Source organism: Cetorhinus maximus, chromosome 16 (genome assembly GCF_964194155.1).
Source record: "Cetorhinus maximus chromosome 16, sCetMax3.hap1.1, whole genome shotgun sequence".
In the NCBI taxonomy this organism is placed as follows: Eukaryota; Metazoa; Chordata; class Chondrichthyes; order Lamniformes; family Cetorhinidae; genus Cetorhinus; species Cetorhinus maximus.
In genome coordinates this window covers 19181315-19207550 of record NC_135894.1, presented here as the reverse complement: position 1 = coordinate 19207550, position 26236 = coordinate 19181315, and the positions used below count along the sequence as shown (strand labels likewise).

Below are 26236 nucleotides of genomic sequence, written 5' to 3'. Positions count from 1 at the left end.
GTAATTGCATATAATTCTGAAGGGAAGAGCAACCCTGGGGATGTAATGGAGTTTACCACCTATCCAGACAAGCCTGGATCACCAGCTAAACCTTCAGTGAAGGGGAAAGTTCATGCTCACAATTTTAAAATAACATGGGGTATGATGCTTACTCAGATTAACTGTAAGTCCATAACTGATTTCATGAGATACAGTGGAACCTTGAATGTCCACCATAACGGAATGGACCCTCGTGATGGGTAATGGACTCTCCAAATTGGACTGATCTGTACCATTAATGCAATGTTTCTCCATCTCCACCAGCCTTAGTCCTTTGCTGTCACACTACCTTATCATGCTTTGCTTCTACCAGCAAGTCAAAGCACTGTAACAATTGATCTGTTGGCTGTCTCAACACTTTCCCCTTACACCAGCCTGCAACTCTATCATTGGCCTGTTATGGGTCGAAGCAAGCTGGCCAAAATGCTCTGCTGAACCCCTCTGCAACTTCACAAATGAATGCTGATCACTGTAGATGCATGCAATAGTCTCATCATAAGCCAACACTGGAATCACTCTGGAGAACTGTAGGCTTTAAAGTGAATGTGGAGCTTGCCCATTTAAATGTACTAACAAACAGCAAAAATTTTTACAATGTAACACCAGATAGTGTCGCCCTCAATAAACACTGACACTGTTGTGAAGTGTTAGTTACACCTCATTAGGTTTAATGAAGCCTTTGTAGTCTTTAGCAGGTTAACAGTGCCTTAATAATTACTAGAATTGTTTGGAATCACAGCAAAAAGGGTACAAGCTAGGAGCTGTCTCCATGCTTAGGCCCGCATGCTACTTTGTCTAACACCACACTGACCGCTAGGTGCGGATCATGTGATGTCCTCTGTGTTCCTGTGACTAGCATAAGGCTTAGTGGTATGTTGACCTCTACTCTTCATTGTCGGCCATGGATGGCTGCTGCCAGATTCCAGCATCTCTAGTGGCTTTGGCGTGCTGGGAGTTACAGCGTATGTGCAGTGGTTGCAGTGTTGACCTGCTGTACCGTCACCTGGACCAGAGGTAGAGGCTCCTCGGACTGCTGATCACTCTTTGTCACCTCTTCCACCAGAGGTGTCATGGTTACCTCCTGGGTTGTTGGCTGGTCTGAGCATTGAGGGTTTTCCGGGATCTGTAACAAGAATGGGCAAACCTGCTCCGCGAAGAGAGAAGACAGTTCAGAGCTTTTTTTTATTCATTTACGGAAGCGAACATTGCTGGCTAGGCCAGCATTTACTGCCTGACCCTAAATGCCCTTGAGAAGGTGGTGGTGAGCTGCATTCTTGAACCATTTCAGTCCATGTGGTGTAGGTACACCCACAGTGCTGTTAGGGAGGGAGTTCCAGGATTTTGACCCAGCGACAGTGAAGAAATGGCGATATAGTTCCAAATCAGGATGGTGAGTGGCTTGGAGGGGAACATCAGGTGGTGATGTTCCCATTTGTCTGCTGCCCTCGTCCTTCTCGGTAGTGGTCATGGGTTTGGAAGGTGCTGCCTAAGGAGCCTTGGTGAGTTTCTGCAGTGCATCTCGTAGATGGTACACACTGCTGCCACTGTGCATCGGTGGTGGAGGGAGTGAATGTTTGTGGATGTGGTGCCAGTCAAGCAGGCTGCTTTGTCCTGGATGGTGTCAAGCTTCTTGAGTGTTGTTGGAGCTGCACTCACCCAGGCAAGTGGAGAGTATTCCATCACACTCCTGACTTGTGCCTTGTAGATAGTGGACAGGCTTTGGGGAGTCAAGAGGTGAGTTACTCACTGCAGGATTCCTAGCCTCTGACCTGCTCTTGTAGCCACAGTATTTATATGGCTCGTCCAGTTCAGTTTCTGGTCAGTGGTAACCCCCCAGGATGTTGATAGTGGGGAATTCAGCGATGGTAATGCCATTGAAAGTCAAAGGGCAATGGTTAGATTCTCTCTCGTTGGAGATGGTCATTGCTTGACACTTGTGTGGCTTGAATGTTACTTGCCACTTGTCAGCCCAAGACTGAATGCATCTCCACTCCTGACCTTATGATGGAGGGAAGGTTGTTGATGAAACGGCCGAAGATGGTTAGGCCTAGGACACTAGCCTGAGGAATTCCTGCAGTGGTGTCCCAGAGTTGAGATGATTGACCTTCAACAACCACAACCATCTTCCTTTGTGCTAGTTATGACTCCAACCAGTGGAGAGTTTTCCCCCTGATTTCCATTGACTCCAGTTTTGCTAGGGTTCTTTGATGCCACACTTGGTCAAATGCTGCCTTGATTTCAAGGGCAGTCTCTCTCACTTCACCCCTGGAGTTCAGTTCTTTTGACCTCTTTGGACCAAAGCTGTAATGAGGTCGGGAGCTGAGTGACCCTGGCGGAACCCAAACTGAACATCAGTGAGCAGGCTATTGCTAAGTAAGTACCACTTGATAGCACTGTTGATGACAGCTTCCATAACTTTACTGATGATGGAGAGTAGACTGATGGGGCGGTAATTGGCTGGGTTGGATTTGTCCTGCTTTTTGTGTACAGGACATACCTGGGCAATTTGCCGCATTGACAGGTAGATGCCAGTGTTGTAGCTGTACTGGAACAGCTTGGTTAGGGGCGCAGCAAGACCTGGAGCACAATTGTACAATTGCCGGAATATTGCCAGGACCCATATCCGTTGTACTATCCAGTGCCTTCAGCCGTTTCTTGATATCATGTGGAGTGAATCGAATTGGCTGAAGACTGGCACCTTTGATGCTGAGGACCTCTGGAGGAGGCTGAGATGGATCAACCACTCCACTTCTAGCTGAAGATTATTGCAAATGCGTCAGCCTTATCTTTTGCACTGATGTTTTGGGCGCCCCATTATTGAGGGTGGGGACATTTGAGGAGCCTCCTCATCCAGTGAGTTGTTTAATTGTCCACCATCATTCAGGACTGGATGTGGCAGAACTACAGAGCTTAGATCTGATCGGTTGGTTGTAGATTCGCTTAGCTCTGTCTATCACTTGCTCCTTATGCTGTTTGGCACGCAAGTAGTCCTGTGCTTCACCAGGTTGACACCTCATTCTTAGGTATGCCTGGTGCTGCTTCTGTCATGCCCTGCTTCACTCTTCATTGAGCCAGAGTTGATGCCCTGGCTTGGTGGTAATGGTAGAGTGGGGGATATGCTGGGCCATGAGATGACAGATTGTGGTTGAGTACAATTCCGTTTCTGCTGATGGCCCACAGTGCCTCATGTTTGCTTAATTTTGAGTTGCTCGATCTGTTCGAAATCTATCCCATTTAGCACGGTGGTAGTGCCACACAACACAATGGAGGCCATGCTCAATTTGAAGACGGTACTTCGTCTCCACAATGACTGTGTGGTGATCACCCCTACCAATACTGTCATGGACAGATGCATCTGTGGCAGGCAGGTTGGTGAGGATGAGGTCAAGTATGTTTTTCCTTCTTGTTGGTTCCCTCGCCTTCTGCCACAGATCCAGTCTTGATATCCTCTACCATTTTGAGGAGATCCCAAGCTATGCAGGCATCTCTGCTCAGGAAAGAGTGAGAGGCTGGTTACAGATGATATATATCAACTTGAAAATGTTTGCCACTATGCCTTAGTGGTTCCAGGATTATGCCCATGACTGGGAGTCAAATTCCTCAAGTCCGTAAAGTGGTGTGTTCGTTGTTCAAAGCCAGAGGTCTTTCAGCCACAACCCTTTGTCCATAACAGGACTGTTATGCTGGCTCCTGAATCTAATTTAAAATTTGTTAAATGGCCATTGGCAAAAATGCCTACATTCCAAAATGAGTAACCAAGATGTTTGACCTCACCCAAGAAGAATGGTTGTGAGCCTTCTGGGTTTGCAGTCTTGACCTTGTGAATCATCATTAGGCCTTCTATGCATTTCGGAGTTTTTCCCTTACACGGCTTGCTTTAGCGCCCAGTCCTGTTGCTTAACTAGAGTCTCTGTGGCTTAACTAGCTGGACTGAGGTTTGGCCTCTGTACCACATTTTATTCTCTCCCCTTAAATTGATTGTGTCCTGCTCTCAGATTGTGGCTGTGTAACTCTCTGGATTGCCTTTTCCAGTGTTAGATCTTCCTTTATCTGCAGAAGGTCAGAAAGTGCATCACCTGCTACACCTACCACTATTCTGTCTCTGATGAGTTCAGATTTTAAATCTCCATATTCACAACCTTCTGCCATCATGTAGAGGTCAATGATGAATGAATCTACTGGTTGCCTTGGCTGTTGGATCCTCTTTTGGATTTAGCTCTTTCAAGTATTTTATTGCTTCTTAGATTGAAGTAAATGTTAAATGATTTTAGTGCATCTTCGAATTTTGCAGATGATTCATCAGTTGTCTGTTGTACAATAATGTCGTCTGTAATCGGGCCTACCGAGTAAAGCAGCATGTTTTCTTGCTCTTCTGATTTATTTAAACCTGAAGCAATGCTGTATCTTAAGAATCTTTTCATCCTTGTGATTGATCTGAGCCTTGGATTAGTCAGATTTAATGTGGACGTGTGGAATTCTGATCCATGAATAAATTTTTAAAAGTGTATGTTCTTCAGTAAGAACTTTCTGGATTCCAAGATGGTGTTGCCGTTTATTTGGAGACAAAGGGATTTCTCACGCTTGCCGATTTTTACAGGCTCCGCTACAATGGCGATGACGCATAGCTTGAAAACCTTTTAACAATGGCTGCTTGCAGATTTGTTCAGCTTTTTAGTTTCCTTGACTCAAGAGTCTGCCGAATTCGAGCTGCTGCTGATTGCTTTTTAACGAGCTGAACAGTTGTAATGTTCCCAAAGTAATTCTCTTTTTACATGATCGCGTGATCAGGCTCCGACTCAGGGATTTGGTTTTCACGCTGGGTTTCTTTCAGACTGCACTTCTGACACTGAATTACTTTAAAGATTTCTCAGGACTTGTTGCAACCTGAAACTTTAAAACATTTAGCACACCCTGTAAGTTCTACTGACTCTGCACTCTGAAGCTGGACTTTTAAAGGAGATTCAATGGAGTCTTCTCTTCTGCTGCAGTAAGGAATTTTAAAGCTCTGCCTTCAGCTTCCAAGCCTTTGGACCTTTTTCCTGGCAATTTTTCCTCTGCACCCCTGCTTCTGCAGCTTCTTTTCAGAGCAGACTGCTTTATTGAATTTTTCCCAGCCTTCCAGCATTTCGGTCCCTCTCTGCATTTTAGAGAGGTTGTGGGTTTTCATCCCTTTTCTGCCACCATGTTCACAGAATCACAGAAGTTTTGCAGTGCGGAAGGAAGCCATTCGGCTGGTCGAGTTTTCACTGGCTCTCTGAAAGAGCATTCCACCTTTTCCCACTCCCCTGCCTTATCCCCGTAACCATGCAAATTCTTTCTTTTCAGATAGTCATCCAATTTCTTTTTGGATATCTCGATTGAACCAGCTTCCACCACTCTCCCAGGAAGTTCATTCCAGGCTCCAACTATCCTCTGGGTGAAAAAAAAATTCCTCACATCACTTATACTCCATTTGTCAATTATTTTGAATCCATGTCTTGAGCTACTTGAGTTCCAAGTTTCGGAGCTTGAGCGGCAGCTGGAGGCACTGAGGTGCATCCGCGAGGCTGAGAGTTTCGTGGCTAGCACGTTTTTAGATCTGGTCACCCCATTGCTTACGGAAGTGCAGACAGAGGGAATGGGTGACCATCAATCAGAAGAAAGGTGTCAGGCAGGTAGTCAGGAAACCCCAGGATGCATCTTGCTCGAGAACCATTTCTCTGTGTTGGAAAACGGTGAGAGTGACGGTTCCTCTGGGGAGTGCAGCCAAGCTCTTGGCACTGTGAGTGGCTCAGCTGCGGCGGGGGGCGAGGAAAAAGTGGGGAAGAGCAATAGTGGTAGGAGACTTGATAGTAAAGGGAACAGACAGGCATTTCTGCAGCCGTAGACATGCCTTCAGGTGGTATGTTGCCTCCCTGGTGCCAGGGTCAAGGATGTAACTGAACGGCTGCAGGGTATTCTAAAAGAGGAGGGCAAACAGACAGATTGTGGTACATATTGGTACCAAGAACATAGGTAGAAAGAGAGATGAGGTCCTGCAAGCAGAATTTAGGGAGCTAGGAAGCAGATTAAAAAACAGAACCTCGAAGGTAGTTATCTGTGGATTACTTCCGGTGCCACACGCTAGTGAGTATAGAAATAGGAGGTTAGTCCATATGAATGCGTGGCTGGAGAGATAGTGCAGGAGGGAGGGCTTTAGATTTCTGGGACATTAGGACCGTTTCTGGGGGGCAGTGGGTCCTGTACAAGGCGAACGGGTTGCACCTGAACCGGAATGGAACTAACATCTTTGCGGGTAGGTTTGCTAGTGCTGTTGGGGAGGGTTTAAACTAACTTGGCAGGGGGATGGGATCCTGAGAGGAGGTTCAGCAGGGGTAGATGCACAACCAAAATTAGAAGAGAGAGCAAGTGAGTCTTGAAGGCATAGAAATTATGGGCCAGTTAAGGCACAAGGGAGTTTGGTAAGGTTGGATGGTATTTATTTTAATGCAAGGAGTCTGACAATTAAGGCAGATGAGTTGAGGGCACAAATTAACACATGGAAGTATGATGTCATTGCTGTCACAGAGACATGGTTGAGAGAGAGGCAGGCTTGGCAGCTCAATATTCCAGGAAAAAGGGTCTTCAGGCGAGACAGGGAAGGAGGTAGAAGAGGGGGTATCGCAATATTGATCAAGGAATCAATTACAGCAGGAAGGAAGGATGACATCTTAGAAGGCTCCTCAAATGAAGTCATATCGGTAGAACTTAAAGACAAACAAGAAGCAATCACATTGCTGGGAATGTACTATAGGCCCCCAAATAGTCAGAGAGAAATAAAAAAGGAGATATGTAGGCAAATGTCAAAGAAGTATAAAAAAATAGGGTAGTAATAGGGGGTTTCAGCTTCCCCAACATTAACTGGGTTAGTCATAGTGTGATAGGTTTAGAGGGGGCAGAGTTCCTAAATCCAGGAGAGCTTTTTAAGCCATTATGTAGAAGGTCCTACAAGCCCTAAACTTAATTTTAGGGAATGAAGCCGGGTAAGTGGTAGAGGTATCAGTGGGGGAGCATTTTGCAGATAGTGATCATAACGCCGTCAGATTCAAGGTTGTTATGGAAAAGGACGAGGATGGGCCAGAAATCAGAGTTCTAAATAGGGGGAAGACTGATTTTAATAAGATCAAATATGATTTGGCCAGAATGGACTGGGAGCAGCTACTTTTAGGTAAATCTACGTCAGAGCAGTGGGACTCATTCAAGAAGGAAATAGGGAGAGCACAGGGCCAACATATTCCAGTAAAGACAAAGGGTGGGACCAACAAATCCAAGGAACCCTGGGTGTCAAGGGATATACAGGATTGGATAAAGAGAAAAAGGGAGGCTTATGGCAGATACCGAGGGCTCAAAACAGCGGAAGCCCTAGAGGAGTATAGAATGTGTAGGGGGGAACTAAAAGGAAATTAGGAGAGCAAAAAGGGGGCATGAAGAAACATTGGCAGGTAAAATAAAGGAAAATCCAAAGTTATTTTACAAGTACATTAAGAGTAAGAGGATAACTAGGGAAAGAGTAGGGCCCATTAAGGACCATAGTGGTAATTTGTGTGTGGAGCCGGAAGACGTAGGTAGGGTTCTAAATGAATACTTTGTGTCAGTGTTCACAAGTGAGAGGGATGACATGGGTATGGAAATCAGGCAGAAGGACTGTGATATAATTAAATAAATTAGCATAGAAAGGGAGGAGGTTCTTAGTGGTCTGGCAGGCTTAAAAGTAGATAAATCTCCAGGCCGGGATGAAATGTATCCCAGGCTGTTGAGTGAGGCAAGGGAGGAGATGGCAGGGGCGCTGGCAATAATTTTCAATACCTCTCTGGTCACAGGAGAGGTGCCAGAGGACTGGAGGACAGCCAAAGTGGTACCATTATTCAAGAAGGGAGGAAGGGATAAACCAGAGAACTACAGGCCAGTCAGTCTAACTTCAGTGGTGGGGAAACTATTGGAAGCAATTATGAGGGACAGAATTAATCTGCTCTTGGAGAGGCGGGGATTAATCAAGGACAGCCAGCATGGTTTTGTTAAGGAGACAATTTGATTGAATTTTTCGAAGAGGTGACCAGGTGTGTAGATGAGGGCAATGCATTTGACGTAGTCTACTTGGACTTCAGCAAGGCTTTTGATAAGGTCCCGCAGGGGAGACTGATAACAAGGTAAGAGCCCATGGGATCCAAGGCAATTTGGCAAATTGGATCTAGAATTGGCTGAGTGGCAGGAAGCAGAGGGTGATGGTCGAGGGGTGTTTTTATAACTGGATGCCTGTGTCCAATGGGGTGGACAGGGCCCACTGTTTGTGGTATATATAAAGGATTTAGACTTGAATGTAGGAGGGTTGATTAGTAAGTTTGCAGATGACACAAAATTGGTGGGGTGGTAAATAGTGAGGAGGATAGCCTTAGATTACAGAAGGATATAGACGGGTTGGTCAGATGGGCTGATCAGTAGCAAATGGGATTTAATCCAGAGAAGTGTGAGGTGATGCACTTGGGCAGGGCAAACAAGGCAAGAGAATACACGATGAATGGTTGGACCCTGGGAAGTACCGAGGATCAGATGGATCTTGGTGTGCATGTCCACGGGTCCCTTAAGGTAGCGGGACAGGTAGGTAAGGTGGTTAAGAAGGCATATGGGATATTTGCCTTTATTAGCCGAGGTAAAGAATATAAGAGCAGGGAGGTTATGCTGGAACTGTATAAAATACTGGTTAGGCCACAGCTAGAGTATTGCATACAGTTCTGGAATCCGCATTATAGGAAGGATGTGTTTGCACCAGAGAGAATGCAGAGGAGATTTACCAGGATGTTGCCTGGGCTGGAGAATTTTAGTTATGAGGAGAGATTGGATAGGGGTTATTTTCCCTGGAGCTTGAGGAGATTGAGGGGGAACATGATTGAGATGTATAAAATTATGAGGGGCATTGATAGGGTAGGAAAGAACTTTTCCCCTTGGTGGAGGGATCAGTAACCAGGGGGCAAAGATTTAAGGTAAGGGGCAGGAGGTTTAGAAGGGATGTGAGGAAGAATTTTTTCACCCAGAGGGTGGTGGGAATCTGGAACTCACTGCCTGAAAGGGTGGTAGAGGCAGAAACTCCCATAACATTTAAGAAGTATTTGGATGTGCACTTGCGATGCCATGGCATACAAGGCTATGGGCTTAGTGCTGGAAAATGGGATTAGAATAGTTAGGTGCTTGTTTGACAGGTGCAGACTCGATGGGCCGTAGGGCCTTTTTCTGTGCTGTAGACCCTCTTTGACTCTATGCCCTCTAGTTCTTGATGCTCCCTTGAGTGGGAACAGTTTCTCACTATTTACCCTGTCCATACCCTTCAGGACCTTGAATACCTCTATCAAGTCTGCTCTCTTAGTAGCCTTTTCTCCAAGGAAAGCAGTTCCAACCTCTCCAACTATCCTCATTGCTACAGTTCTTCATCCCTGGAATCTTTCTTGTGAATCCCCTCTGTACTCTGTCCAATGCCTTCACAACCTTCCTCAAGTATGGTGCCCACAGTGTTGGCTACAGCTCGGTAGGTTTGATGAAGCCTTCATCGTCTTTAGCAGGTTAACTCTAAATCTTCAACCACAAAACTATTTACAAATCTACAGTAAAGTGTACAAGCTAGGTCCTCATGCTTAGGTCTGCATGCAGTTCTGTCCCATACCGCACTGGCCTCTAAGTGTAGGCCATGTACTCTCATACATCACTTTGTGGGCGGAACTGTACACAGTCCCGACTTAACCCAATATGTGCCAGATCCTTATACTACAGTCACCTTATACAGATCCTTACACTACAGTCACCACCAAGGCAGGAACTCTTTTAAATAGGCAGGATCTGTATTGATTCATTGCTTCAGGAGCTGACAGCATTGATGGAAGTGTGGACATTATGCCACAAGTGCTCACCCGTGTAGGAGGATGCCATAGAAAGAGCATATATAGCTGGCCTCCTTGGGTTTGTGAGCAGTCCCAACAACTGGATTTGCAGAGAAGTGCATGGGGATCTTTAATACAACCGACAGATGAACTATTCCAGATCTCATTGGCCCTTCTGGTAGGAGCGGAACACTGGAGGTGAATGAAGAACAGATATGGTTGTAGCCCCTGGTCATAGAATTCAGCACATCTTGCCTCTGCCACTCTTTTTTTGAAAGAGCTATCTATTAGTCCCACTCCTCTGTTCTTTTCCCACAGCCCTGCAAAGTTTTCAACTTTTAAGTATTTATCCTATTCCCTTTTGAAACTTATTATTGAATCTGCTTCCAACACCCTTTTGGGTAGTGCGTTCCAGATCTTAACTTGCTACGTTAAAGAAATATGCGAGCTCACCTCTAGTTCTAAATACTCATTAAAAGTCTTTCTACGAATTACAGCATTATTTTCTTTAGGGTGCCAGACACCTTTTGGGCATGAGAGCAAGGGGATCCTTAAAACTGTGTGTCAAGATTTGTTTTGGAGGGGGGAAGGGGACGTCTTCCCCAGGAATGAATCAGTATTTGTGGGAGAGTTCTCATGAGTAAATCAATATTTGTAAAGGAGGAATGGTCTCAGTAGTGGGTCAGTATTTATAGAGGAATCCAAAGTTGTGGGTCAGTACTTGTAGAAAGGACCCCCCAGAAGTGACAACTTTTGCTAGCCATTCATTGGGTGCCAAAACTCTGATTAATGAACCAGAATTTAAATGATGAGACTGCAGATAATTGAGGTTCCACTGTATATGAAATCGACTACATGAAAACCACTTAAAATATGCTTAATGACATATAAGTTCTTTTAACAGATCCGTGTTTATCAGTACATCTGTGTTTACAAAATTCAGTGTCTGACCTTCCAATCATTAGTTCAGTTCTTCTCTTCCAGATCCACCCAAGGACAATGGAGGGTCCGCAATTACGAAGTATGTGGTTGAGATGTCAGTAGGTGCAAATGGTAAGACATAGTCAAATTCAATGTAGGTTTTGCTCTGAATTAGTCCTTTGGAATAAATATTTGACTTGGCTCAGAAATATCAAGCACCTCAAGTAAAAATATAAATGGTGGTGCAGGTTCCTGTCTGAGGAAGGGACTGTATTTCCAGTATATAGTATTCAGTGAAGGCAGCATGTAACCTTGCCTCAAAACTGTGATAAGGAATGTAAATTAAACATCAAAATGGAAATTTGCTGCCTATATAGTTCTAAAGTTCTTACCTTAGACAGATAATCCTTTTCATAACATTTTAGACCTATTTACTTTTAATAAGGAGCATGAGTAAACATTTCAACTTGCATTTAAAAATGCAGCCAGGCTACTACAGCACTAAGAGCTTTATCTGCTAAATAATGTGATAACTTGCCTTATGGATTTACCTTAAGGCAAGTTAGAAGAAAAAACAAGCAACATTTTTTCCACACAAAGATTAGAGAAAATGTGAAACTCTTTCTCTTTTCTGCGCATTCTCTTTCTCAACCCCACCATATGAAGGTGCTCCCACAATGCTGTTAGGTAGTGAGTTCCAGGATTTTGACTCAGCGATGATGACGGAATGGTGATACATGTCCAGGCCTGGATTATGTGTGACAGACTGAAGTGACTGTATTATTTCATACTAGTAAATGTATACAAACACACTTTTGATTTTCGAGAGAGAATGGGACCATTTCCAACCAATTACATTGTGACAAAATATGCAGCTGCTTGTTTTAAGAAACTTGCCAATCAATTTGTGGTTTTGCTGTTGAAAGAACTACTGATCATCTATTCCTAATTTAGTTTCAGGGAACAAGTGGGACATGGTTTACAGTGGATCGACCAGAGAATATGTGTGTGACCATCTTAATCCTGGATGTACTTACCAGTTGCGAGTTTACTGCATCAGTGAAGGAGGACAGAGTTCGGTAATGTTGAGATTTATCATACTGATCACATAAAATGCTCCCTTTGTAATAAAATAAATATGAATCTGGTAACATTAGAAATTGGATACATTGTTTAAATGAGTTCATTCTTTGCAAAAGAAATTGAGGGAGCTTACTTCAAAAAGTTAAAAGAAATCTATAAAGGCTTGTACTTCTGTAAAACATGAACACCGGTTTCTTGCATTGCGATTTCTATTCACTGTTTAAATAGAGGAAACATTTCCCCTTGATCTTTAAACTTTAAAAATGAGCTTTAATTCCATTTGCTTTCCTTTAAACAGCTAATATAATTTAAATATGAATCAAAAATTATGCTGAAGGTAGCTATAAGGTAATTTCAGTAGATAGAATTTAACATCATTTAGCACATCCAACTAAATTTATTCTGTGAAAATTGTATATTTCTTTTAACAATAATGGGCGGACCCAACATGTCCTTCAGAAGCTTGTCTAATCTACAGAGATTTAAACCAGGAAAAATTGCATATCTGCAAACATTAAGCTGAGTCTAATTTGAAACCATTTCTTCTTGCAGTACTGTGCCTGCTGTTAATTAGAAAAATGTGCATTTTATTTTTTATTTCCTAGAACAAAGCTAGTGACTCAGTGTGCTTACCACTAAAGAGAGACGAAAATCCGTTGGCATTATTTAACAGGAGTAAACATGCAATACCCATTACAATTTATTTTCAGGTTTTAAAATGTGTATTGCTCTATAAATGGGCTAAATATGAAAAGAAAGAATTGTTAAATTTATATGCAGTCACCACCATTTAACACATCCACGTTTAAAATGGACTGTAACTTATAAGAAATAGGAGCGGAAGTAAGCTTTTTGGCCCATCAAGCCTGCTTTGCCAATCAATAAGAACATGGCTGATCTTATTGTGGCCTTAACTCCACCTTCCTGCCTGTCCCCCATAACCCTTGACTCTCTTGTCAATCAAAATTCTGTCTAACACAGCCTTGAATATATTCAATGGCCCAGCATTCATTGCTCTCTGTGGAAGAGAATTTCAAAGACTATCGACCCTCTGAGAGAAGAAATACCTCCTTATCTCTATCTTAAATGAGAGACCCCTTATTTCTAAACTGTGGTGTTAGTTCTAACGTCCCCCACGAGAAAAGACATCCTCTAAGTATATGCCCTGTCAAGCCCCCTCAGAATCATATATGTTTCAGATCATCTCTCATTCTTCTAAACTCCAGTGAGTATAGGCCAGGCTTGTCCAACCTTTTTGCTGGAGTGGGTGGGGGGCACATTTCCATTTTTTTCTCCCTCAAGCGGCTGATGAGCACATTTCAGAAAGATTAGGTTGTGCAATGGGCAAGGTACAGACTGTACCCAACAGCCCGTGTTTGCAAAGCTCAAAACACACTGTCCAACAATAGATGTGATTCCACGATTGGACAATATTTACTAAATAATCCTCAGTGTGCTAAAAATTACGCTGACAACCAATTTAAGGTTGTCAGTCGGGCTTGCAGTGATGTGCATTTGCGTGTACTGGAAGCTACATTTATTAACACACAGGGCCCTGTTCTTTGCAGACAGAAAGAACATGTACACACATTGCACCTGTTTCAGCTAAACAAAATAAGTGCCAGCCATTTGCTGGTTCATTCCTCGGGGCAATTCTTTGACCAATCGGAGTCAAGTTGCCTGGTTTAAAATTTCAAACAATGCTTGGCAGTTAACTGTCAGTCACCATTAACTGGTGCATTCTCCATGGCAATGCCTCTGCCCATCAGAGTCCACTTGGCATCCAATCAGCACTCATCATACAGTATAAAGTTGTTGCTTCCCCTGACATTGGTATTCTTGCGATTGTCCTGATGAGTGCAAGACAAAAAGCTTCGACAAAATGTCTTTTTTCAGCAAAGAAACAATTGCTGAGCATAAGTTGTTAAGTTTTTTTAAAAAAAATAATTAATAAAAATGACCAGAGTGTGAGATAGTCAGTGTGCGTGCGTCAGGCTCACTCCCAATCTCGGGGTGCTCACTCCCTCACACTCACCCACTGTGTGGGTGTGTGTATGTGTTGGTGTGTGGTGGTGAGAGTGAGTGAGAAGCCTGAGACTGGGAATAAGTCAGACAGACAATCACACTCTCACTATCTCACATTCACCTGCGCGCGTGCACACACACACACTCTCTCTCTCACGCTCACTCCCAATCTCAGGCCACTCACTCACCCAGCCTCTCACTCACCTATTGGCTTGTAGATGTGTGTATACGTTGGTGTGTGGTCGAGAGAATAAGCGAGAAACCCGAGACTGGGAGTAAGGCAGGCACGCAATCACACCACACTCCCGCACTTACACAGTCACACTCATTCTCACTCGTGCACATACAAACACACACACTCTTACTGACACACACAGATACACACTTACTCTCACTCTCACGCATGGCAGTCAGCCTCCTCCGCCCACCCCCCACCACCTCACCCCCTTTCCGGGCCTCTCAGCTTACCTTTCCAACCCGGAGCTGGCACCGAACTCATCACTGCTGATGTTTGCTGCTCCTTCAATCACAGATGTTTCTCTCCAACATCTGTTGTGAGTCTATCAGCAGCAAACACAGGAGAGAAACGGCCTACGATTGAAAGAGCAGCTCCTTGCAGAATCTTCCATTCCAACTTACCTGTTTGACCGGCATTTTGAAAACTGGCTCCAGAGGCCACATAGAAGGGCTTCGCAGGTCGCACGTTAGACAAACCTGTTCTAGGCCCAACCTGCTTAGCCTTTACTCATAAGACAATCTTTTCACCTCAGGAATCACTCTAGTGAACCTTCTCTGAGCTGCTTCCAATGCAATCATATCCTTAAGTGAGGAAACCAAAACTGTACACAGTACTCTGGATATGGTTGCACCAATATCTTGTACGGTTGTAGCAAGACTTCCCTACTTTTATACTCCACCCTGCTTGCAATAAAGGCTAACATTCCACTTGCCTTCCTAATTATTTGCTGTACCTACATTGTAACATTTCGTAATTCATGTACAAGAATACCCAGATCCCTCTGTACTGCAGCATTCTAACCAAAACCTTATAATCATATCCATTTGCATAATCATCAATTTCCAAGTTGACAGTTATCACCTCTTAAGTTTCCATTTATTTTGGGCAGAAATAGCCATGCTGACCCAGGTGATATTGTATGCGTGTAGTACGCATGGAAAAAAAGTACACTTTTAAAAAATTATATACATTATATTATGTTTAAACAATTCGATGGAAGAAGCCAAACAATGCACCCAAACTGAAGGACAAATAAGGCAGTATGTTGTCTTAGAGAAATCCTGTAGTTCTCTTCTATTCTACTAATGGTGTTCAGAACTGAGGTCTCTGCCAGTGTCCAAAGCTGTCTGTTCAAACTTCAGGAATGAGGAAAAGATTCAGTGCAATAGGTTCTACATACACCACACAATTGAATGGTGTTGGTGGGACAGGGTTGTACTGCAGGTGAATGAAGGAGAAAAGCAGGTTCATGTTATTGAATCGGGTATCAGCAATGAGCCCAAAGCTTCTGGCACTAAATCCCTACATGAAACCTCATCCTGCTGGTTGATGAGGTTTCATGTTTTCTCTATTTGCCGCCGGGGCTCCTGGCCTGCCCACCAACCTTAAGGTTGGACGAGCAGGTCCTTTAATTGTTTAAATGATCCTGTCAATGGTCTCAATTGGCCATTGACAGGTCGGCGGGCGCACAGCTGATTTGGCTGTGTCCCCGCCTTCCTGAAAATTTAAATGGGGCGGGATGACGTCGGGGGTTCCGCCCGGGGAGGCAACTTCACCGTCTCCGAGGTCAAGGAGGTGGTGGGCGGGCGACTCCTGGTAGCAGACGTAATGTACAAGAACGCTCCACTCCGGTTAATTAACGTGTACGGCCCGGCACAAGGGGCTGAGCGGCTGGAGGTTTTTCAGCAGCTCCCACTGCTGCTGGCGACCTCCAGGCCGGTCATTCTGGGCGGGGACTTCAACTGCATCATCGATGCGGCTGGACGATCCGGCAGGGCCGGAAGCAGATTGGACGCTACGTCCAGATCCCTGATGGAAACAGTTAAGGATGCCAAGCTGCACGACGTCTTCAGCAACCCTGCAGACGGAGCGCAGCGTAGATACACCTGGTCGCGGCCAGACGGGTCCATTCGTTCCAGGATAGACTTCCTGTTTGTGTCCCGTGCATTCACAGTCAGATCCACCGAGGTCAAGCCGGTGTTCTTCTCTGACCACTGCCTCCTACTGGCGGACTGCCACTTGGAGGAAGACCTGAGGGTGGGCAGGGGGGCATGGAAGCTAAATGTGCAACTGCTGACCCCAGAGAACATTGAGGAGCTCAAGAGGGATTACAAAGGTTGGAGAACCGTGAAACCCCTCTTTGAGTCCCTGACACACTGGTGGGAAGTGATCAAGGGAAGCATCAAGAGGTTTTTCATCCTCAAAGGCACCCAGAAAGCTAGAAAGGAACAGAGGGAAATGTCCCGACTCCAGGAAAAGATGCAGAATCTGCTCCGGCTGCAGTCGATGGGGGTCGATGTCAAGGAGGAGCTCCAAGAGGTGAAGGGCCAGCAAGCCTCGCACTTTGCCTCGGAGGCCTCCAAGATCATCTTCCGTTCCAGAGTCCGCTCCGTGGAGCAGGATGAGACGTGCTCACGTTTCTTCTTCCAAAAGGTACACAGAGAGCGCTCTGTGATCAGCAGCCTGAAGGAAGAAGACGGCTCAGTAAAGTCATCACGGTCCGACATTCTGAGGATCAGCAAATCCTTTTATGCCGGACTGTATGACGTGAAGCCCACGGACAGCACGGCCTCCCAGTCCTTCCTGTCCTCTATCACGGAGGTCCTAGACCACAGTACGCGGGAGAGCCTAGACAAACCGCTAACTCCTGACGAACTGACTAAGGCCCTCGAGTCCTTCGAGAAGAGTAAAACCCCCGGAAGCGACGGCCTGCCGGCGGAGTTGTATTCGGCTCTGTGGGACTTGATCGGCCCAGACCTGCTAGAAGTGTACGAGAGTATGCTCCTGGCCGGCAGCATGTCAGAATCCATGAGGAAAGGCATCATCACCCTCATCTACAAGCACAAGGGGGAAAGGGAGGAAATTAGAAATTGGCGACCCATTTCACTGTTGAATATGGACTATAAGATTCTGTCCAAGGTCATCGCCAACCGGGTCAAATCCGCTCTGGAATTGGTGATTCACCCTGACCAGACCTGCTCTGTGCCAGGCAGGAAGATCTCTGACAGCCTGGCGCTGCTCAGGGATACGATTGCCTATGTACAGGACAGGGGTGTGGATACCTGCCTCATCAGCTTGGATCAGGAGAAGGCCTTTGACAGAATATCGCACACCTACATGGGGGATGTGCTCTCCAAAATGGGCTTTGGGGAGGGAATTCGAAATTGGATCCAACTGCTCTACACTAACATCAGTAGCGCAGTCTCAATCAATGGGTGGGAAACAGATAGCTTTCCGATTAAATCTGGAGTCAGGCAGGGCTGCCCTCTCTCGCCTGTCCTTTTCGTGTGCTGCATAGAACCCTTTGCCGAGTCCATCAGGAAGGATCCGGGCATAAGAGGAGTGACGATCCCAGGCAGTGGAGGCACTCAGGTAAAAGCCTCCCTGTACATGGACGACGTCGCCGTCTTCTGCTCGGATCCGCTGTCGGTGCGCAGACTGATGCACGTCTGCGACCAGTTCGAACTGGCCTCGGGAGCCAAGGTAAATCGTGGGAAGAGCGAGGCCATGTTCTTTGGGAACTGGGCTGACCGATCCTTTGTCCCCTTCACTGTCAGGGCTGACGGCCTGAAGGTGCTGGGGATATGGTTCGGAGGGACCGGGGCATGCGTTAGAAACTGGAAGGAGCGAGTGGCTATGGTGAAAAGGAAACTGGGCATGTGGGAGCGACGCTCCCTCTCCATTGCGGGTAAGAACCTGGTCATCAGGTGTGAGGTACTCTCGCTGTTGCTGTACGTGGCGCAGGTCTGGCCCATTCCACACTCCTGCGCGATGGCGATCACTCGAGCCATCTTCCGCTTTATCTGGAGGTCGAAAATGGATCGTGTCTGCAGGGACGCGATGTACAAGCCTCTAGATAAAGGGGGAAAAAACGTGCCCAACATCGCCCTCATACTGATGGCCACCTTTGTGTGTGGCTGCATCAAGCGGTGCGTAGACCCTCAGTACGCAAACACCAAGTGTCACTACGTGCTGAGGTTCTACCTGTCCCCGGTGTTGCGAAGGATGGGTCTGGCCACGCTGCCGCGGAACGCTCCAAGTAGTTGGACCGTGCCGTACCACCTGTCCCTGGTGGAAAAATTTATGCAGAAAAACACCTTTGACCACAAGTCCATCAGGCAGTGGTCAGCACGTAACGTCCTAGAGGCCCTAAGGGATAAGGAGAGGGTGGACCCTGTGGGATGGTTCCCCGAGCAGACTGTCAAAGTCATTTGGCAGAATGCCTCATCGCCAGAACTTTCCAACAAGCACCAAGACGTAGCTTGGCTGGTGGTGAGAAAGGCCCTCCCCGTCAGATCCTTCCTACACGCCAGGAGTCTCACCCCCTCTGCACGATGCCCTCGAGGTGGCTGTGGTGGGGAAGAGACCGTTGTTCACCTCCTTGTGGATTGTGCCTTTGCAAAGAAAGTCTGGAGAGAGATGCAGTGGTTGCTGTCGAGGTTCATCCCGAGCAGTTCTGTGACACAGGACTCTGTGCTCTACGGGCTGTTCCCAGGGACACACACCGAGACAAACATCGACTGCAGCTGGAGGATCATCAACTCGGTGAAAGACGCGCTTTGGTCTGCCCGAAACTTGTTGGTCTTCCAGCACAAAGAGTTGTCCCCGACCGATTGTTGCGGACTGGCACAATCCAAAGTCCAGGACTACGTGCTGAGGGACGCACTAAAGCTTGGGGCAGCTGCCGCAAAGGCGCAATGGGGAAGGGTCGCTGTCTAAGACCTTTCTACCACAGCGCACCGAGAGACTGGGAACTGTTTAGAGCCCCTCGGGCTGTACAGATCAAAATGAAAGGCTGTAAATGATTGTAATATTGTTTGTACTGATGCACCTGGTGATACATTTTGTAAAAGTTTAACCTGGATTGTACCCTTGTAATGTTGTTTTTGAAATGGTTTTGAATGTGATTGAAGATTTTTATGAATAAAGTATATTTTTACAAAAAAAAAAAAAAAAATTTAAAAAGTTTAATAAACTTATAATGTAAATTATGAACATGTCTCATCTCATGTGACATTGTCACATGAGGGGGACATGTTAGGGATTGTTTTCTTCTAATTTTCATATTTTTAGAAGTGTAAGTGATCTCCCTGAGGCAGCACTTAGCCTGCACAGGAAGCACATAACGCTCCCCACCAGACATCACGCTGGGCGGGCCTTAATTGGCCCACCCACCTAAAATGGCGGCGGGGCCCGCTTCTCCGGCAGGGATTGGCTCCCCGCCCGCCAGGGATTGGGTCAGACCCGCCCACCCGACAGGCAGAAAACTCTGCCCTGTATGTTTTCAAGAAGGAGTTAGATATAGCTCTTGGGGAGAAAGGGATCAAAGGACATGGGGAGAAAGCGAGAGCAGGCAATTGAGTTGGATGGCCAGCCATGATCATAGTGAATGCAGGCTTGAAGGGCCGAATGGCCCACTCCTCCTATTTTCTATGTTTCTCTGTAGCGAGTCACGTTACAAATTGACCTCGTAAATAGAGGGTTTGGGGAAACACGCCACAGCCTATAAGTAAAATGCACCTGCTTACAGACAGATGGCCAAAAAAGATTTCAGTTTTGCCTCCCTCCCCTGTCCATAACAGTAGGTATGTGCCAAATTGTATACCAAAAGGTCCTGGAAGCAGCAATGAGAATAAACAGCCAGCCACGTTACCAGTAGTGACGGTTGAGGGACAAATGTTGGCCAGGATACAGAATGCTTCCTAAAGTCTGAATATTGCTTGGGATCTTTAACATTCATTTGAATAGCCAGGGCCTCAAATCAACATCTTACGGAAAAGACAGCACCTCTGAAAATGACCTTCTTCCTGATGAGTAGTACCACTGAGCCAAACTGGCACTTGCATAATTGTTGTGTTGAGTAGGGAAAGGTTTTGATATTTCTGGTCCTAAGTAACATGCCACCCTCAGTGTTAGACATATATTCTGTAGGTCAATGCATTTTTTAAATCAATGTTCCTTTAACATGAGCATGATAACTCATTATTGTAATGTACATCTTTTACAGGTCTCAGAAACATTACTAGTGCAGACACCAGCAGTTCCTCCTGGTCCTTGCCAACCACCAAGACTTGTAGGTAAAGCACGGGCAAGAGAAATACAGTTACGATGGGGTAAGAACCACTTGTCTCTAGAACAAGTGTAAGTTCTTTTGTTCTATATGGTATGTGAAGTTGAGAGCAGAGAATGATTTCAGCACAGTGATTATAAATTATTTTTTATGTTGAGGCAGCATGCTTTAAGAGATTGCCACTATCTATCCTTGTTCCACTCTGACCCATGTACCTGATAGAAAATTTGATTTTTTTCTTGGAGGAGCATCATTTGTTGAACCATAACATGTCATACTTAGCTTAACAATTTTACATCTTTAAAAATTTGTTCAATGATTTATTTTCTGGGAATTCGTTATTGGAATGAATGGTTCAAAACTTGCAATCAAAACTGGAGGTGTGTAGTTTATAAAGAATGATCTAATTGCCCCATATTAAACTCCTATAGTTCTCTGTTGGCATATTTAAAAAATGTCTACCTGTGTCAGATAAGTGCTTTGGAATTTAAGCACTCAAACTAAATTTTTGTAAGCCTTGTGGCTCCCTGCAAGTTAAAGAATCTTGAGCTGTTTTTGTTTGTATGTTAATCTGGAGACTGAAACGACACCATGTTTGAGTTATGAAGCCCAGAAATAAAACATTGAACTTGAAACCTCCATTCCTCTTCCAAAGCTGCAACTTGGTATGTAAGGACATTTCAACCTAGACCTAGACTTTTTACACAAATATTGCTTAAATTATACAAATGTTTTAATTAGTATCAAAGTTGGTAGCAAGTACAACTAGTTTTATGCAACTAAGAATAATCCTTCCTCATGTTTAAAAAAAAGTCTAAAATTAAGGTGCATTTATCTTTATTTTCTTTCTCTGCCTTAGATTTGGATAGTTTGCCATGTAAATACTGTTTAATAAAGTGTAACAATTGCTGCTGAATAGTTAATTTCACTCAAAACTGATAACCTATAAGAAATGGGAGCAGGAGTAGGCCGTAATAGCCCCTCAAGCCTACTCCGCTGTTCAATAAGATCATGCCTGAACTTCTGCATTAATTCCACTTGCCTGCCTAAGCCCATATCAGTTGGTTCCCTTAATGTCCAAAACTATTTGGAAATTACATCTTGTATTATATATTTCATATTATGTACTTTTCATATTTACTTTTTACCTTGATTAAGTACTTTGGTAGAACATATGAGACTTTAGCAGCCTAGTGACATGATAGTAATTGTATAACAACATGTCAAATGCCTAAACCAGTATCTGTGCCCAATATAATTAACCTGAGCACTATTTAACTTCCCTCAGGAATTTGATCACAATAAATAATTGTGCAAATGGAGCCTATTGTGGGTTTCATTATGTCTGAGTTGTTCAAGCTTTACATTTTTTTATTCATTCAAGGGATGTGGGCTTCACTGGCTAGGCCAGCATTTATTGTCCATCCCTAGTTGCCCTTGAGAAGGTGGTGGTGAGCTGCCTTCTTGAACCGCTGCAGTCCATGTGGTGTAGGTACACCCACAGTGCTGTTAGGAATGGAGTTCCAAAATTTTGACCCAGCGACAGTGAAGGAACAGCAATTATATTTACAAGTCAGGATGGTGAGTGGCTTGTAAATATAATCGCCATTCATTCACTGTCGCTTGGTCAAAATTGCTTTTCACAAGTGTCTGCTGCCCTTTTCCTTCTAGATGGTAGTGGTCGTGGGTTTGGAACGTGCTGTCTAAGGAGCCTTGGTGAGTTTCTGCAGTGCATCTTATAAATGGTACACACTGCTGCTACTGTGAGTTGGTGGTGGAGGGAGTGAGTGTTTATGGATGGGGTGTTAATCAAGTGGGCTGCTTTGTCCTGGATGGTGTCAAGCTTCTTGAGTGATGTTGGCGCTGCATTCATCCAGGCAGAGGAAAAGTCTTCCATCACACACCTGACTTGTGCCTTGTGGATTGTGGACAGGCTTTTGGAAGTCAGGAGGTGAGTTACTCGCTGCAGGATTCCTAGCCCCTTGTAGCCACAGTATTTATATGGCTAGTCCAGTTCAGTTTCTGGTCAATGGTAACCCCTAGGATTCTTGATAGTGGGGGATTCAACGATGGTAATGCCATTGAAAGTCAAGGGGCGATGGTTAGATTCACTCTTGTTGGAGATGGTCATTGCCTGGCACTTGTGCGGCGCGAATGTTACTAGCCACTTGTCAGCCCAAGCCTCGATGTTGTCCAGGTCTTGCTGCATTTGGACATAGTCTGCTTCAGTATCTAAGGAGTTGCGAATGATGCTGAACATCGTGCAATCATCAGCTGAAGATGTTTGGGACTAGGACACTCCTCTAAGGAACTTCTGCAGTGATGTCCTGGAACTAATATAACTGACCTCCCACAACCACAACTATCTTCCTTTGTGCTAGGTATGACTCCAGCCAGCTGAGAGTTTTCCCCCTGATTTCCATTGACTTCAGTTTTGCTAGGGCTCCTTGATACCACACTCAGTCAAATGCGGCCTTGATGTCAAGGGCAGTCACTCTCACCTCACCTCTGGAGTTCAGCTCTTTTGTCCATATTTCAACCAAAGCTGTAATGAGCTCAGGAGCTGAGTGACCTGGGCAGAACCTAAACTGAGCATCAGTGAGCAGGTTATTGCTAAGCAAGTACAGCTTGATAGCACTGTTGATGACCCCTTTCATCACTTTACTGATGATGAAGAGCAGACTGATGGGGCAGTAATTGGCCAGGTTGCATTTGTCCTGCTTTTTGTGTGCAGGACATACCTGCCACATGGCTGGGTAGATGCCAGTGTTGTAGGGGCGCGGCAAGTTCTGGAGCAAGTCTTCATGAATATTGTCAGGACTCAGCCTTTGCAGTATCCAGCGCCTGCAGCTGTTTCTTGATATCATGTGGAGTGAATCGAATTGTCTGAAGACTGACATCTTTGATGCTGGGGACCCCTGGAGGAAGCCGAGGTGGATCATCCACTCGACATTTCTGGCTGAAGATTGTAGCAAGTGCTTCAGCCTTACCTTTTGCACAGACGTGCTGGGCTCCTCAATGATAGGGATATTTGTGGAGCCTCCTCCTCCAGTGAGTTTTTTTATTCGTTCATGGGATGTGGGCATCTCTGGCTAGGCCAGCATTTATTGCCCATCCCTAATTGCCGTTGTTCAGAGGGCATTTTAAGAGTCAACCACATTACTGTAGGCCTAGAGTCACATCTAGGCCAGACCAGGTAAGGATGGCAGATTTCCTCGCCTAAAAGAAATTAGTGAACAAGATGGGTTTTTACAACAATGGTTTTGTGGTCATCATCAGACTTTTAATTCCAAATTTTTATTGAATTCAAATTTCACCATCTGCTGTGACAATACCACTACGCCACCACCTCACCAAGTTGTTTAATTATCCACCGCCATTCACAACTGGATGTGGGAGGACTACAGAGCTTAGATCTGATCCGTTGGTTGTAGAATCGCTTAGCTCTGTCCATCACTTGCTGCATATGCTGTTTGGCATTCAAGTAGTCTCGTGTTGTAGTTTCACCAGGTTGATACCTCATTCTTAGGTATGCATGGTGCTGCTTCTGGCATGCCCTCCTGCATGCTTCATTGAACCAGGATTGATTCCCTGGCTAGGTGGTAATGGTAGAGTGGGGGATAGCTGGCCCATGAAGTTACAGATTGTAGTTGAGTACAATTCTGCTGCTGTTGATGGCCCACAGAGCCTCATGATTGCCCAGTCTTGAGTTGCTAGATCTGTTATTAGTCCAACCCGTTTCGCACGGTTGTAGTGCCACACAACACAATCTCAGCGGGGGACTTAGTTACATGAAGCTGCAGACAGCATCTTAAAATTCCAGCATTCATTATCAATATGCAAAATTTTGACAGACTAGCTTTTTGACCAAGCTTTTGGGTAACTGCCCTTGTACCTCCTTATGTGGGTCTGCATCCTGTTTTATTTGATAATGCTCTTGTAAAGCCTTGGGATGTTTTACTATGCTAAAGACATTATATGAATGCAAGTTTTTTAAAGTAGGAAATGTAGAAGTGTGATTTGTCTCACCAGGCCATCCTCCAATGATTGGCGGTTCCCAAGTAATGAGTTATAGGCTGGAAATGTCTACGTCAGACCTGACTGATCCCAAGGAAGTATACCACGGGCCCGACATGGAATGTACAGTCAGCAGCCTGCTTCCAGGAAAGCTGTACAGTTTTCGACTTCGGGCTGCAAACAAAGCAGGGGTAAGAATTAAAAGTGTTCCCTAAGGCTCACTATAACAGCAAATTGATCAGCGTTCAGGTAATATATGGGTAAAGACACACACAGAGGCCCGCCATGAGTTTGTTTTGAGTTGTTCAAATGGGAAAGAATTTGTTCCTTATTATGAAGTGTAGGTTTAGCAGTCCATACTACAGTTCTGTATCCTGTATGCCAATAGGATTTTCTAATCTTTCAATTTAGGCTTGAATTTTTGTTAATGTTACAGACAGGAGTGGGTTTTAATTTGAACAACCCTGATTTCTCCTCTTGCCACTTGTCCGTAAACAGAAACAGGATTTCCCCCTTTATAAGCAGTGGCATATTTCCCAATCCCTCAATTTTTGATGTGATACAATTCTCTATTAGTTACCCCACAGCAAATTCGGATAGGATGAGCTAAAAGGGTTATTTTATTTGCACAAATTCAAACGCGAGAAGAGGTTAGCAATGTGGCCTCCTTTGCATTCATACAATAAAGGCGGGATAGAGAAAAGAAAGAGTTACAGGGCAAAGACCACAGACAAAATAAGAGTTATTATTTTGTGAGAGTCCAGAATCAAAGCCCAATAGTGTATTCTTTCACAGAGTCATGTTATGACCCCCAGCTGAGGTTACCACTGGACAAGCCTGTTCCCAGGGTGGAACCCAGGCTGATAGATCCTAACTTTCATTTGTTTGTTTAAATACATGGAGAGGGGCTACTGAACAGAGTCACCGGAGTCAGTTAATGAACTTTTAACAAAAGCATAAAACATTTATTAAACAAGAAAAGATTAACTATAACACACCTTTACCCACAACTATATCTTTACAGATATATACAGCTTTTAAGGATAACACAAGTTGCAAAAGCTATCTTATACTCTAATTTCCACAGTAAGTACATAGTCCATGTACCAGTAGGCACCCTGTGGTCAGGTGCACCAAACTCTGAAGCCAAGTGACAGATGCCACCTCAACCAGATGCTATGGATCTCTCCTCAACTCCATCCAGATGCTTGTCACACTATGAGCCAACCGATCTCACTGCACTCCATCTTTCACACAAGGGTTTCCAATCTCCACTCTCCAAGACTTTGCCTTAGAACTTAGAATCTTCTCCCAAACCAATGCTTTCTCTCAGACACCTTCCGCAAGGGTTCACCTCCAGAGTTTTCGATGTTCCTCTTCCCTGGATCGCCACATGCATTCAAGCTGCCTACCACCCACACACTCTCACCAACCCAGCCATCAGCAGTACCACTACTTCACATGCCCATAGCAAAGAGTTACAGACCTTCAGCCATCTATTTTGGACCGTCTTGCCTCTTGTAAGCTATTCTTGCTTTAAATCTGCTTCCTGCAGCTTTTGTCTCTTTAAATCTGAAGCTAGGAGCCTTTCTTTCTGCCCCTCACTCTTAACTTCATTAACAGGACCTTTTCCAGGACCTGTCCTGTCCTTTGACTAGAAGGTCTGCTTTAGACTTTCCCCTGTTTCCATCTCACTCTTTTAGCCTTGGGACCTTTTAGTTCTTTTGGGAAATCTGCAGCTCCCTCTCCGAATGTCCAGTCTCTCTGGGGTCTTAGCTTCAAACTGAACTTAAAACTGCTGTTTCTTTAGTTTTTCTGTGTGTGTGTCTGTGGAATGGACCTGCGTCTCTGGACCCCTGTTGCTAGGTAACAGCCTAATCCTTCTACTCTTGTTCATTTAACCTAGCTGCAACAGTCATAAAAAACCTCATTAGAAATGCAGGCACCTTTTTAAAGTGA

General features: G+C 45.0%; 1 protein-coding gene across 4 annotated transcripts in view; it reads left to right on the top strand.

The window, feature by feature from the left end:
• Positions 1-26236, top strand: part of fndc3a (fibronectin type III domain containing 3A) — a 206763-nt gene that overhangs the window by 150986 nt on the left and 29541 nt on the right. For all 4 annotated transcript variants that reach the window (XM_078559450.1, XM_078559449.1, XM_078559452.1 and 1 more), the window contains 5 exons: positions 1-139; positions 10908-10976; positions 11799-11923; positions 20198-20303; positions 24293-24468. In XM_078559450.1, coding sequence (XP_078415576.1) covers positions 1-139; positions 10908-10976; positions 11799-11923; positions 20198-20303; positions 24293-24468 — 615 coding nt within the window. The remainder of the gene's footprint in view (positions 140-10907; positions 10977-11798; positions 11924-20197; positions 20304-24292; positions 24469-26236) is intronic.